The sequence below is a fragment of the Stegostoma tigrinum genome, chromosome 10 (genome assembly GCF_030684315.1).
Source record: "Stegostoma tigrinum isolate sSteTig4 chromosome 10, sSteTig4.hap1, whole genome shotgun sequence".
NCBI classification, from domain to species: Eukaryota; Metazoa; Chordata; class Chondrichthyes; order Orectolobiformes; family Stegostomatidae; genus Stegostoma; species Stegostoma tigrinum.
The window spans coordinates 37,350,911-37,366,627 of NC_081363.1; the positions used below are offsets into that span (position 1 = coordinate 37,350,911).

General features: G+C 40.3%; 1 protein-coding gene across 4 annotated transcripts in view; it reads left to right on the top strand.

Moving 5' to 3' along the window:
• The window catches only part of LOC125455766 (uncharacterized), a 55,963-nt gene that overhangs the window by 24,549 nt on the left and 15,697 nt on the right, over positions 1-15,717 (top strand). For 3 of the 4 annotated variants that reach the window (XM_048538185.2, XM_048538186.2, XM_048538187.2), the window contains one exon: positions 6,315-6,381. In XM_048538185.2, the coding sequence (XP_048394142.1) occupies positions 6,315-6,381 (67 nt within the window). Of the gene's footprint in view, positions 1-4,175; positions 4,238-6,314; positions 6,382-15,717 lie in introns of those variants that run through there. The other variant, XM_048538188.2, reaches the window with a different exon arrangement.

Sequence of the window (15,717 nt, forward strand, 5' to 3'; positions counted from 1 at the left end):
ACTAAGAGAGAATATTAGAAAATAATACCGGGATGTGTGAAGTGCTGAGAGAGGCAGATAGCTCTAAAAGAGAGAATAATAAGTTAATATGTGGAATCAAAGTAAGAGAGAAAGTTATGAAGTCTAAAACAGGGTTACATCACACAAACATGAAGGTATGGAGTATAGTTAATAAGATTGGAGTGTCACAGGCCTTGTGATATTATGATGTGGCAACAATGGAGACCTGAATCAATGAGTGTTTAATATTCCTGGTTACAAGATATACAGAAAAGATAGAAAAGGGCCGAAAGAAGGAGAGGTAGCACTTTGATTAATGAGAGCGTTGCAGTACTGAAGAAAGAGGATGTTTCAGAGGGTTCAAAAACAGAATTGATTTGGATATAGTTGAGGAATAAGAAAGACATAATTTTATTACTCCGCATAACCTACAGACCACGTTTTAGTGGAACAGAAACAACAGGAACCAATCTGCAAGAAAATTAGAGAGATGTGTAGATACCATGAAGTAATTAATTTGGAGGACTTTAATTACCTAAACATAGACTGGTATATTGGTAACATAGGGACAACTGAGGGACAGGCGTTCCCAGATTGTATCACAATTTTTTTATAGCAGTTATGTGACCCATCCAACAAGAATGGAAACATCACTAGACTTGATTCTTGGGAATAAGTGAACCAAGTAAATCAAGTGACGGAGGAAACATTTAGTGGACAGTGATTATTGTATTGTAAGGTTAAGGATGACGGTAGAAAATGAAATTGGGCAATCCAAAGTAAGAATAAACAACTGGCAAAGAGCTAACTTCAATGGGGTTGAACAGAGCTTCACTGAATAGACTGAACCAAACGTTTCAGAGGAAAAACAATCACTGACAGTGGACTACCTTCAAAAAGGAGATTTTTCAAACAGAATCCAGGTATATTCCTTCAAAAGGTGATGACAAACAGAACCAGAGATCCCTTGTCTTCAAGTGAAATGGAAATTAAACTAAGAAAGAAAAAAGTAAGCTTATAACAGGTGTCAGGTACTGGGCACAGAATTGAACAACTGCAAACATTATGACATTGTTCAAACAATATTAGTGAATACAGACCCAGCAATTACAGACCAGTCAGTTTAAGTTCAGTGATGACGAATTTGGATAAAGGTATGGTTGACTCAAAAGATTTAGCATGGGTTTGTTGAAGGAAAATCATGTCTAACTAATTTGGTAGAGCTTTCTAAAGACGTAACAGAAGTTACGAATGGAAGGCAGCGGATGTGTTGTGCATAAAATTCTTAAAGACTTTTAACATACAATGACACAATTCATTAGCTTATGAATAAAGTTATAAGTCATGAATAAAAAGGATACTAACAACATGAATGTAAAATTGGCTGAGGGATAGGAAACAGAACTTAATAGTTACATATTTTTTGAGTTGAAACTAGGTTTGTATTTGAGTTCCCCAGCTGTCAGGATTGGGACACTTTTCCTGATACGTATAAAAGATGCAGATTATGGAGTGCAGGGGCCAATTTGTAGATTTTGTAAGAGATTTGTAAGCTGAAAGGATGACAGTGTAGACCTGTAAAAGGATATTGACATATTGGTAGATTGACACAATTAATGCTCTGAGGATTTGGATTCAAATCCCACTATGGTAGTTGATGGAATTGGAAATATAAAGTCAATAAAACAACATCTGAAGTTAGGAGTCTGATGGTGATCATGAAACGATTACTGATTGTCGGGATAAACCCATCTAGTTCACTCGTTAGAGAAGGAAACTGCCATTCTTAACAGGTCTGGCTGAAATGTGACTCCACAATTTTGTTGACTCTTAACTGCCCTCTGGGTAATTAGGGATGGGCAATATAATACTGGCCAAGCCCAGATCCCTTGAAAGAATAACAAAAAAAGGTGGCAGATGAATTTCAAAGCAGAGAAATGTGAGGTATCGAAGAATGTGTTAAATAGGAGGTATAATTCCAAATGGGTGTAGAGGTAGAAGGGCCTGGGAATATGTGCACAGATCACTAAAGATGGCAGCACAGGAGGAGAGGGCAGATAATAAAACATACAGTGTACTCAGCTTCATTAATAGGCCCTGGTGCACAAGAGCAAGGAATGATGTTGAACTTGTATAAAACACTTGTTAGACCTCAGCTAGAGTATTATGCACATTTGTGTGTAGGAAGGTGCGAATGTATTAAAGGGTGTGCATTTGTCAATGCATTGATTGGAGGACTTGGAATGTCATGTTGCTGCTATACAGGAGACATTGGTGAGGCTACTTTTGGAATACTGTGTTCAGTTCCAGTCTCCCTCTATAGGGAAGCTGTTGTTAAGCTTGATACGATTCAGAAAAGATTTACAGGGATGTTGCGGAGTTTGGAGGGAGGGGCTGAATAGGCTGGGGCTGTTTTAATTGGAATGTTAGGGGGCTGAGGGGTGGCCTTCCAGAGGCTTAAAAAATCATGAGGGACTTGGAGAGGGTGAATAGCCAAGGTATCTTTCCCAGGGTAGGCACGTCCAAAACTAGAGGCTATAGGTTTAAAGCCAGAGGGCAACGATTTAAAATGAACCTGAGGAGCAACTTTTTCATACAGAGGGTGGTGCACTTTTGGAACATGCTGCCAGAGGAAGTGGTGGAGGAAGATCTAATTAGACTATTTAAGAGGCATCTGGATGGGTATGTGAATAGGAAGGGTTGAGAGAAATATGGGCCAAATGTTGGCCAATGGGAGTAGATTGGTTTAGGATATCTGCTCAGCAAAGATGAGTTAGACTGAAGGGTCTGTTTCCGTGCTGTATGAGTCTATGACTCTATGATTGTAAGTGATTTACAAGAAAGTTCCAGGAATGAGAGGCCTCAGTTATCAGGATAGATTGAAGAAGCTGGGACTGTTATCCTGAGAGAGAAGAAGACTGAAAGGAGATTTGGTCGATGTTTCCTGAATCTCAATGTGCAATCTGGATAGGGAGAAGGTGTTCCTGCTCACAAAATGAAAAAAAACGAATGATTAGGCAGGGAATTAAAGTGTTGTGCAAACTAGGCAAGTGTGCTCTGAGAAAAACAAAAGGAGAGATTTGATAGAGGCTGTCATAGTCGTTAGAGGGAATGACAGAGTGAAAAGGGAGAAATTGTTCCCACTTGTAATAAGATCAAGGACTAGAGGGCACATTATTTCCATGTAGTGAGTAATTGGGATCTGGAATTCACTGCCTGGAAATGTGGTGGAGCAGGTTTTATTGAGGCAGTCACGTGAGCATTCACTGATTTTACTACAAATAGAGATCTGGGTTAAAGGGAAAAAGTGGGAGATTAGCATTAAATCAAAGTGCTGAAAGAGCCAGTGCAGACAAAATGGGTGGAAAGCTAATACTCACTGGGCCCTCTTATGCATTGTACAATTCGGAGATTCAGAGGAAATGAGCAAGGTCATTTTGCAGCCATTCATCTCTCAATGCTGCTATAGCTGCCACACACTCACTGCTTACTGCATAGAAGACAAAGCCATAACTTTTCTTCAAACTAGACCTCCATCGCTGCAGATCGCCTCCTAGCCACTCAGTCTCTTTGCCAGGGTGACTTCCCTTTCCTACAGTTTCAGGATTAGAGATAGGAATATTCCCCGCTCAAGCTGAGCAGAGCTTCTTCAATGTTAGATAATGGCCTTTCTTATCCTGTTCCTTGCTGGTAAGAATGCAGGCTTGTCGCACTGTTCTAAGATAATGACCTTGTATGTCACAATGGTTGTTAAACACAATGGTGGAGTCCAGATCACAGTGCTTTTGTACTTTAAGTACAGTCATGTAGCAAACTTGTCTGAGAACAGCTAATCTGCCCCAGTCTGGAAGTTTGGCTTATCAGGGGAATCATTCTATTGGATTTGTTATTTTACTGTGGGAATGCTTGTCCACTTTGATTTCAAACCAAGGTTTCGGAGTATCTAAATTTTACACATCACAATTTCTTTCTAATTTGGACAATTTTCTAGACCACTACATTCAAAAACATCAACCATATGGTGATTGAGTAATAAGATGCAACATAACCTTGGAAGTTGGATAAATTTTGCTAGTTTAACCCATTTTTCTCTTGTTAAGGCAATGTTCTGATGCTGATCTTGAAATTGAGGACAACAGAATTGATTCAGCTTGTATTTTTACAAAAATGTTAACGTGATGACAAAATATGGCTGCCAAATTTGGTACTCTTGCTAACTTTTGCTATTAAATTATAGGTAGGAAACCTTTATTGTCATAGTGAATTTTGAACTCAGTTAAATTATTTCCTTGTCGCTAACTCAATGCATCCCGTAGCTTTCTTTGTACATGGACTGCGTATATTTCAGTAGTTTGTACCATCACTGATGGGACTTATTTCCATTAAAACAAATGAGTATATTCTATCAGAGATAATGGGAACTGCAGATGCTGGAGATTCCAAGATAATAAAATGTGAGGCTGGATGAACACAGCAGGCCAAGCAGCATCTCAGGAGCACAAAAGCTGACGTTTCGGGCCTAGACCCTTCATCAGAGAGGGGGATGGGGGGAGGGAACTGGAATAAATAGGGAGAGAGGGGGAGGCGGACCGAAGATGGAGAGTAAAGAAGATAGGTGGAGAGGGTGTAGGTGGGGAGGTAGGGAGGGGATAGGTCAGTCCAGGGAAGACGGACAGGTCAAGGAGGTGGGATGAGGTTAGTAGGTAGATGGGGGTGCGGCTTGGGGTGCGAGGAAGGGATGGGTGAGAGGAAGAACCGGTTAGGGAGGCAGAGACAGGTTGGACTGGTTTTGGGATGCAGTGGGTGGGGGGGAAGAGCTGGGCTGGTTGTGTGGTGCAGTGTGCATCCACTGCATCCCAAAACCAGTCCAACCTGTCTCTGCCTCCCTAACCGGTTCTTCCTCTCACCCATCCCTTCCTCCCACCCCAAGCCGCACCCCCCGCTACCTACTAACCTCATCCCACCTCCTTGACCTGTCCATCTTCCCTGGACTGACCTATCCCCTCCCTACCTCCCCACCTACACTCTCTCCACCTATCTTGTTTCCTCTCCATCTTCGGTCCGCCTCCCCCTCTCTCCCTATTTATTCCAGTTCCCTCCCCCCATCCCCCTCTCTGATGAAGGGTCTAGGCCCGAAACGTCAGCTTTTGTGCTCCTGAGATGCTGCTTGGCCTGCTGTGTTCATCCAGCCTCACATTTTATTATCTGAGTATATTCTATATTTGGTTATTCATATTCTTACTGATTGAATTGAATTTCTGACAAAGAATCATGTTTCTTTGCTCTCATCCCCACATTTTGCAAGTTTTGAAACATAATTCTGTCATGGTTTTTAAATTTCCCTGAAGTTTGTTACAGAAATAATAACAGACCACTCAAGTTTAAATAGGTCATAATATGAAAGTTGTTGGAGACATACATGGCAGACCTGATTTTCCAGAAAAATAATCATCAGCTGACCCTCACTGCATTGATCATGGATATTTTTAGTGAAAATGGAGTTATATGAGCTAAAGTTTAAGTGGATAGCATGATACTGAGTCAATTGTGGATTTTATAGCTTCACCAAACTCCAAGCTTCAGCTTGAAAATACCAGTGAAAGGTCAAGCAGTATCATATCATGTGATATTGTGATCCTTGTTATTTTGCAACCTGGACAATAAGTGTGGCTGTAATTGGAAACAAAATAAATAGAATTCATAATGAAATGCTATGCAGTGAAATATTCATGTTATGAAAACCAATTCTGCAACAGGACTGATTACTTATTGAAGCAACTAATTTGGACTGTTATCTGCTGATTCATTTCCTCATAAAGTACTTTTGATTTGATGCATTCAATGGCGTATATATTTGTTGCCTGCTTTTTGTACATTCTGTATGTTTCACATTTTTTAATACAATGTTAAATGCAGCCACATTCTTTCTCAGGTTGCAATCACACACCCCAAGTTTAGCATCATTTAAAATTTATTTTGCTTCACATTTATTCTTAATTTTGAACGTAAAGCAAGTGCCATGACTCAAGAGTCCCTAACTGAAACACAGTAAGATTATTTCCTTTGAGAAATCTCACTCAACTACCTCAAGCCCAGTCCTGATATTGACATAAACCTTCGCATAGTAGCTGCAGCACTGATGCTCAGCAAAGCTGCTTCCCAACAAAGGAACAGTTAGTTGTGAATCCGACCTCGCACTCAGGACATGTTCTTTGGATAGGTCATTAAACACACGTTGTTCTTTCTCGCTTGCCATTTAACCAAAGTAAGCCTTTTGATTATAATTGTTTTACTGTTCTATCATTGCTGTTTAGGACACAAAGCAATCACACAGAGTTGCAAAGAGTTAACCAGGATCTTGAAAAGAAGCTGCATAGGATGGTGAGTAAACAGCATGATGACTCACAAAAATATAACTTTTGGGCAATTGTTTGTTTTTGAACACCACTGGCGGTAAGTGCAACATTCAAAGTAATGGATCTGTTTGATGGAAATGCTGTGGAAAATAGCCTAACGATTTTTTCAGCCTGCCTCTTAGTTCATGTGTACTATTATCATTTTCGATTTCCTCAACTACTAACGTTGGGTTATTTTAGCTCTAGTACTTTCAGTTTGTTATATGTGAAATCCAATTCCCCAATACCATCAAGAGTACTTATTGTTCCCTTAGGATGGCAGAACTGACGTATGAAAAAAGACTGGATCGGTTAGGACTTTTTCCACTGGAGTTTAGAAGAATAGGGTGTTGTCATAGAATCCTACGGAATTCTAACTGGACTAAACAGATTAAGCGCAGGAAGAATATTCCCAATAAATGGGAGGTTAGAACCAAAAGTTACATTCTAAGGATATGGGATAAGCCATTTAAAACTGAGATGAGGAGAGATATCTTCACCCAGGGAGTGGTGAACCTATGGAATTCTCTGCCGCAGAAAGCATTTGAGGCCAAAACATTGAATGTTTTCAAGAATGAGTGGTACATGTTTCTTAGGGCTAAAAGGTATGGGAACAAAGTGGGAAGGGCACTGAGTTGGATGATCAGCCATGATTATGTTGGATGGGGAAGCAGGCTCAAACAGCAAAATAACACCTCCTTTTTGTTTTCTATGTTTCTTCGTATTTAAGTAATCTTCCAAGAAGTGCCTGGATAAGAGTTAGAAAACATTGTTTGGTGATTGCTTTTAGATATTGTCTTATCTCACATCTCCATAACATCACACTTTATATTTTTAAGAGCAGTGCATTTTCAAGTGCATTATATTTAATGTTATCCCAGTATATAGTCTATAAAGGTTCAGAAGATCAAAACATTATTTGAGATTAATCATCTGACTGGCAACATAGAGTTGCATTTGTAATTGTTGCAGACCTTTACAAGGTTAAATACATCTCACATCATTGCCCAATCTGTTATCTCTATTGGCTGTCTTAGCTGGGAATCCAATGATAAAGACTGATGCACTCGGATATAGCAAGAACTGCAGGTGCTGGAGTCAGAGTCAACACAGTGTGGAGTTGGAGAAGCAGAGTAGGTCAGGCAGCATCAGAGGAGCAGGAAAATCGATGTTTCAGGTCAGGGCCCTTCTACAGAACAGTTCTGAAAAAGGGTCCTGACCTGAGACATTGTCCTTTTCCTCTGATTCTGTCTGACCTGCTGTGTTCTTCCAGCTCCACATTGTGTTTATAAAGATTAATGTGGTGAGCTGAATTTCTGAAGTAGGATATCATGACCCTTTATTTCTTTGAAAAGTATTTGAATCAACAGTTCTTTACCAAAGGCTGGAGTGAACCTTTAGACAGTCTAGAAAAGTGGAGAGCAAACTTGCAGCCCCTAGTCCTGAGTTGACATCCTCTGAAATATTCATGTCCCATGGCTGTCCCAATCTAACCTTCTTAATTGTATAAATTGTTAGAGGTTATAAAGCCTCTTGTCCATATAGGAATCTATAGGCTAGAATAAAGATAGTTAAAAGCATGGAAGGAACATTCAGATCAGCGCCTATCAAAGCCTGCCTGAACCTGGGGATAAATATAAACGAAACCTCTACTAGTTTAATTAATCTATCACACTCACAAGTCAGTGTGATAAAATGTGACTGTGTAATAATATGCATTGCATTAGTAAAATAATTTCTTTTCGTTAGTGGTGAGAAAATAAGGATTGTTCTGTTATTTTCATCTGTTAATTAATTTGCTGCCTTTGAGTCAACTTGCTTCTGAAAATAAACTTAATTAGTCATTTTATTTCTCAGCTACAAGATTTTTCAGTATGATTCGACATCTATGAGGCGCTGTGGGCCTCAACCACAACCTGTAAGCTCATGGCTGGCATATCCCCCACTTTACCATCACCATCAAGTCAGGGAATCAAGCCAGGGTACAATGAAGAGTGCAGGAGGGTTTGCCAGGAGCAGCACCAGGCATACCTAGAACTGAGATAATGGGAACTGCAGATGCTTTTGTGCTCCTGAGACGCTGCTTGGCCTGCTGTGTTCATCCAGCTTCACACTTTATTATCTTATACCTAGAACTGAGATGCTAACCTGGTGAAGTTGCAGAACAGAACTAGTGCAATGCCAAACAACATAGGCAGCATAGGATAGAAAGCATTAAATAATCCTGTAATCATTCGGTCAGATCTAAGCCACTTTAGTTATGAATAATAATGGATAAATAAACAGTAACTGGTGGAGGAGATTTCATATATTCACATCCTGAATGGAGTAGAAGAAATTGAATTATATGTCATTCCTTCATTGTTGCTGGGTCAAATCATTCTTCACAGTACTATTACACTGCACCTACACCACTGCAGCAGTTCAACGTCGTAACTCATAATCAATGCAAAAGAGAAGGCTGAAGCATTTACAATAATGTTCAACCAGAAGAGAGGAGGGGGTGGTCCATCTCAGCTTTCTCCTGAGTTCTCCAATATCATAGATGCTATTCTTCAGCTAATTCAGTTAATTCTGTATAATATTGAGAAATTACCAAAGACACTAGATACCACTCTAGCAATATTACTGAAGTCTCATGCTCCACATCTAGCCAGATGCTGAGTCAAGCTTTTCCAATAGAGTTACAACACACTATATATCTGGCAATGGGACAAAAAAATGCCGAGGTACATCCTGTCAGCAGAACAACCCCCAGCCTGGCAAATTATTGCCCAACTAGTCTACTCTCAACCATCAGTAAAATGATGAAGGGGTCATTGATAATGATATCAAATAATATATATCCAGCAATAACCTGTTCAATGGTACAAACACAGAACGTTTCAGAAACACAGGCAGCATCCATTGGGAAAAACAGAGCTTGCTCATTGATGCCCAGTTTGGGTTCCACCAGGGCCACTCAGCTCCTGAACACATTACAGCCTTCGTTCAAACATGGACAAAAGAACTGGATTCCAGATGTGAGGTGAGAGTGACAGCCCTTGACATGAAAGCCACATTTGACCCTACAACCCTAGCAAAACTGAAGTCAATGGGAATCGGAGGAATGTTCTCCACTGCTTTGCGTCATATCTGGCACAGGGGAAGATTGTTTTGTTTGTAAAGGCCAGTCATTTCAGTTCCAGGGCATCTTGACATGAGTTCCTCAGGGTAGTCTCCAGGTCCAACTATCTTCAACTGTTTGAACAATGACCTTCCTTCCATCATAAAGGCTAAAGGTGTAGATGTTTGCTGATGATTGTTTAACATTCTGCACCCTTCATGACGCCTCAGATACTAAAGCAGTTTATCATAGAATACCTACAGTGTGGAAGCAGGTCATTCAGCCCATCACGACCCTACTAACCCTCCAAAAAGCATCCCACCCAGACCCACCCCTCCATCCCCCTCTTTAATCTCCATGGCTAGTCCACCTAATCTCCACAATCTGCGGTCAATATGAATTAATCTACAACTAAATTCAGTCGTGGGAAAGAAAGTGGCCTGACAGAGACTGCAACTTAAAACACTTCCTAGATGAACGAGACCTGACCTCATTAAAACATGAAGGATTCCTGAGGGCTTTGCAGGGTAAATGCTGAAGTTGTTTTACCTTCTGAGACAGTTTAGAACTTGAGCACATGGCTTCAGACTAATGGAATGTCCAGGTAGGGCAGAAATGAGCAGGAATTTCTTTTCTCAAATTGTGGTGACCCTGTGGACTGTCTCAAGTCCCACTCTGACTGAGCTCAATCCCATTCTCACTGTCCCAAATCCTGTACTGACTGACCTCAGTCCTTTCTGACTGTCCCTAAACCCTCGCTGACTTTCCTCAGTCTCTCGCTGACTGTCCTTGGTCCCTCACTGACTGTCCGCAGTCCCTTACTGACTGATCCCATTCCTCAGGATTTTATCTGTTGCTCCTGCCACTGTTCAGGTCCTGTGTGTATTTTCATTGCAGCCAAGCAGAGCGGAATCACCAAGGTCATCTAATGTATCCACTAGATTAAATATAGATCACATTGATGCAAAAAATAAACCAAGAGATTGGAAAATGAATCTTATCCCAAGAAACCACATGATCTGCTTTCATATTCAGTTTTAGAATGGAGGATGTTGGAAACAGTTGACAGGAAAGAATATACAGCTGAGTGGTTCTAGCATTGTCTCATTTATATCATATTCTATCATCTATCATCTCACTGTGTTGGCTTTTGTTCATTTTTTTTAATGTTACACTTTTTAGCATGGCCTTGTCAGCCCGATCACAACAGCATCAAAGTTGGCACTGAACAATACATTGGGCTAAATTTTACAGGCATCACATGATGGCAGGAAAACAGGCAGGTGGAGGCAAATTAAGGAACCATGCCTTTGGCAGTGTACTCAGTGCCAGATCACCCACACACATTCCTACCACAATTTTACAGGCATTGAAGAAGCTCTGGATAGATTATGCACTCATGGCTGAATTGAGGCCCTTGAGTCTGCAATGAACAGTTAGTCAAGGGTCTTAGCCCACTGCCACTCTGATACTCAGAGGCAGGAAAGTTCAGCTCCTAATGTGTAAGTTTAACCCCGTGGGCAGATTGCTTCCCTTCTGGGCCCCTGTTCCAATTGGAAGATTGCCCCACTCAACAGCTTTGCCTCTCTCAAGTTACTCTAATCCCTCATTTCTCCAACATGCCCCCACGTGTCACTCACTATGGCCTTTCAATTCTGCCTCAAGGAAGATCTTGGACTTTCATTAATGTCCAAGATCATTTCTGAACACTACCCGCATCACCAATGCTTTTGCTTGATGCTGCCAATACATAGAGCCATTAGCCTCCACTTAGTCAGCAATCCTGAAGGAGGACTTCCTCCTGGAGGGAGAGTGAAGTCCCATCTCATAAAGGAATGCTTCCTGAAAAATAAAGTACTCAAGCCAGCTAAGCAGAAGTAGTCTCTCGTGAAAATATACACTATGGGGCTGCTAGGAGTTCACCATCTGTCTAAAATCCAACCTCTGGTGTTGCTCAAACTAGTTTCCATGTCAAATGTGAGTTTTTTGGCTGTTCTTGCATTGATGATGATTTGGAATTTACAATGCAGCTAAACTCCATTACTTTGATTATGGAAAGCAACTCTGGCAGATGATTGATAGGGACTAATAGGTTTAAAAAATTGAACAACAATATGTTGGTGTTAAAAATGGCATAGCACACACACTTATTGTATGGCCTAAAAGCAATTTTAGTTAAACTGCCCATTTTCATTTTTTAATCTGGAGTATAGTAATGATTGTCTCCTTTTGGGAATATCAAAGCAATTAGCTAGCTAATGCAAATGTAGGAACAATTTTGAGCAGATTGGTAACACCTGATTTCAAAATGAAATGTGAAGCTACTCATTGGTTTTCAAGGCAAAATGGATTTGTTCACTCAGATAGGTATAATATTAAACATAAATTATAGCACAAATGTATTTTGGACTTAATGAATGTGTGTGAAATCTTGCATACATTTTAATGGGGATCAATCTTGAATACGGTGCTTTCATGTCTGGAGGCTATATTCAAATCGAAGACTAAACTGGTTCGATGTAAATTAATTTTCTCTGCCGTCTGAGCTCATTTCCCCGCTGTACGAGGACAGCAGAAAATGAGTAAGAAGAGGATCATATCAGCAACTTTATTGAAGAGGCTGTAAGAATAATCAGAAATGGAAAAGGCAAAATTTACTTTGGCATAACAAGCAGTGTGAAGGCTAAGGTTAGAGTGGGGTGTTGGAGAAGTGCAGAAACAACATTTAGTTCTCCACTTTTTTCGATCTGTGAGTAGAAAAATGAGCCTGAATGTCTCAGCATTGTTCCTACTTTGTGGAGGTTGGTAAATTGACCAGGATAAGCTATTTGTCAGAGTATTCTGTGGCTCAGTTGATACACTCTTTCCTCTACACAATACACTCCTCACTCAAGTTTCACTCCAAGGCTTGAGTGACATATTAGTTTGACAGAACCTAGTGCAGCATAGAAGGATGCTGGATGGTATGGTGTTAAACTGAAGCTCATCTGCCTGTTCAGGTATTCTTATTGCCCTAATTCAAAGAGGAGCAGAGGAGTTATCCCAGGACTCCTGGGCTGTATCAGAACCTTACTCAACAAGAAAACAAATGATCTTTCACTTTCTTATCATTAAGCACATTTGTAATTTTTTAAGACTTGTTGCTTGAATATATATATATATATATATATATATTACTGTGATTACAATGCAACAAAAGCAGATGCAGAATTTCATTTAGATTGGAAACAGAAGGTACACAAAGTGGAGGGGGGGAATTCAAAATGTACCTGCAGGAATAAAAGGTTTATTCATTTCCGAAAAAGGAGTCAGTTGTAGAGGGGAATGTATGCTTTGCAATTAACTTTCTCCCGTGGCAAGCCAAGCATTTCAATATTTTAATAAGGTTGCATTCCTCATATTTAACCAGAGTTTTACCTTTATTGCCTATGAGCCAGCTTATTCAGAGTTCAGGAATCCTAACAGCTGAAGGGGTACAAGCAGGTCAGTTCCCATCAGGAGTTTTTGAATCCTGAAGCAGCTAGAGTGTTTCCTGCCATAGTGGCCCAAAGGGAATGCGTTTCCTTCCTGCAAATATCAGAACCACTAGTTCAGTCAGTTAGTCAATGGAACAGGCTCCCTTAAGAGACAATGGAAGTTGGCTGTCTTCATTCATTTCAATACAATCTAAAGGGATTTCAACAACAACCATTTGTATTTACATCATGACTTTAACAGAATGAAATGTCCTTGGCTACTTCATAGGTGTATCACAAAACAAAACCTTACACCAAACCAAAAAAGAAGGTAAGGATTGGCCAGAGAAGCTGATTTTAATGAACATTTTAAAATAAGAAATTAAGGTAAACAGAGATGTTTCGTAAGGGAACTCCAGAGCTTAAGACCATGGCAACCAAAGGCATGAATCTGAAGAACACCAGTATCTCAGAAGGTACCAGGGCTGTACAATATAATTTGAGGCACTGCTGAATTGGAAGTCAATGCAGATCAGTGAGCACAGAGGTGATGGATAAATGGGGCTTGGTGCAATTTTAGATGCAGGCAGCACAATTTCGCAAGGCATGAAGATTACAGTATCTAGAACTTCGGTGGCTAACCACAGGTATGGTAGGAAATTGTTGTTGATGTTACAAGAGTTTGGGATGTGTGTTTGAGCAGCAGATGAGCTGAGAATTTTCTGAAGAGATTAATATTCAGAATAATGTTTATATGACTTTTCTAAGTGCAAAATGCTTGGGACAAACAGAAGACTTTGGGCTCACGACTCCCAAAGATTTCCACTCCTTTTTTTTTCCCAAGTAATTTCTGCCTCTCTGTGGACTGACGATAGGAATAGGCAAAAAGTGTATTCTGTTTGTATCATGCAAGCACAGGTTGTTAGAAAAATAACAAGATAAACTCTTGTTTCAAACCACTCCACCATCCCTTGCTCCAGCAATTCCTTTATTCCTATGTCCAAGGCAGAAAACTGGTTGAAATTGGGTATAAAACAGAAATTGCTAGAAAATCTCAGCAGGTCCAACTGCATCTGTGGAGGGATAAACAACACTAAAATAGCCAGGGCACTTTGCCATGCTTAGGCAAATAATCAGCAAGGCTCTGTTTTCTGGAAGAGAACTGAAGAAGCTGTTCTGATGAAAGCTTGTAATGCATTTGGAAATGTGGATTCTAAAGTAGAGGTAAATGCATTTTTGTTTTCAATGTTGTGAAGACCTGATCTGTTAATGTTAAGACAGGGTTAGAAGGTCATTTGGAACAACGAGCTAAAGACAGAATTTCCAAAGAATCATTTGATAACTAAATGACTCACTGGCTGATTTAATTGCAGCTTATTGTTAACTTGACTTTTTATGACCTATATAAAGACAGGCTGGATGCTGGAGCAAATTGTAGTTGAGAGAAAAAATATCCATATTAGCATATGTGCTGTTCAGCAACCTAAAGCAGTCAAAATCCTGAATTTACTCCTTTAAAGATCAGGACCTGATCAGGTGCTTCCTAGATCTTCGTAGGAAGTTAGGGAAAAGATTACTGGGCCCCTTGCTGAAAGAATTGTATCGTTGACGGCCACGGGTAAGGTGCTAAAAGACTGGAGATTGGCTAACATAGTACCTTTATTTAAATAAAGCTGTAAAGTAAACCTAGGGAACTGTAGACCAGTGAGCCTGATATCAGGATTTACATGTATTTGCAAGGGCATGGACTGATTAGGGATAGTCAGCTTGGTTTTGTGTGTGGGAAGTCATGTCTCACTAAATTAATTGAGTATTTTGTAGAGATTACGAAGAAGATTGCTGAAAGCAGAATGGTAGATGTTGTCTATATGGACTTCAGTAAAGCGTTCAATAAGTTTCTGCATGGTAGACTGGTTAGTAAGGTTACATCACATGGGTTCCAAGGGAGCTAGCCAATTGGATACAAGATTGGTTTGGAGGTAGGAGACAGAGGTTGATGGCGGAGGAATGTTTTTCGGTCTGGAAACCTGTGACAAGTGGTATGCCACAAGGATCAGTGCTGGTTCTACTGCTTTTTGTCATTTATATAAATGATTTGGATGTGAATACAGGAGGTATGATTAGTAAGTTTGCAGATAACATCAAAATAGGTGGTTAATGGACAGTGAAGAAGATTGTCTCAGAGTACAATGGGACCTTGATCAGATGAGCCAATGGGCTGAGGGAATGGCAGATGTAGTTTAAGTTAGATAAATGTGAGGGTATTGCATTTTGGTAAGGAAAACCAGGTAGGGTTTATACAGCAAATGGTAAGGCCCTGGGGAGTGTTGCTGAACAATGAGACCTTGGAGTACAGAGTGTGTATCTCCTTGAAAACGGAGTTGCAGGTAGACAGAGTAGTGAAGAAGGTTGTAGTGATTGAAACAAGGTCAGCCAGCTGGACCTCAGACAATATGAGTTCCCTGTTGGGGACTGTTATTCTGGTCTAATCAGGGAACCCTGGCTGATAGATATAAACAGGAGTATCCATGGTTCTGTTCACTTTGAGAACAGGGTCTGAGTGAGCTGGATCAGTGTCAGGGACTCTCTACAAATAAATAAAAAGGCGACTTGGTAATGGAATACCAGCCTCTTTGGAGTTATTTCAAAGGCATTTGACACGCTTGCCTTCATTGGTCATAACAGTGTCTCTGTGTAGGAGTTTGGATGTAATGTTGAGGCTGTACAGGGCATTGATGAGGCCACATTTGGAATACTGCAT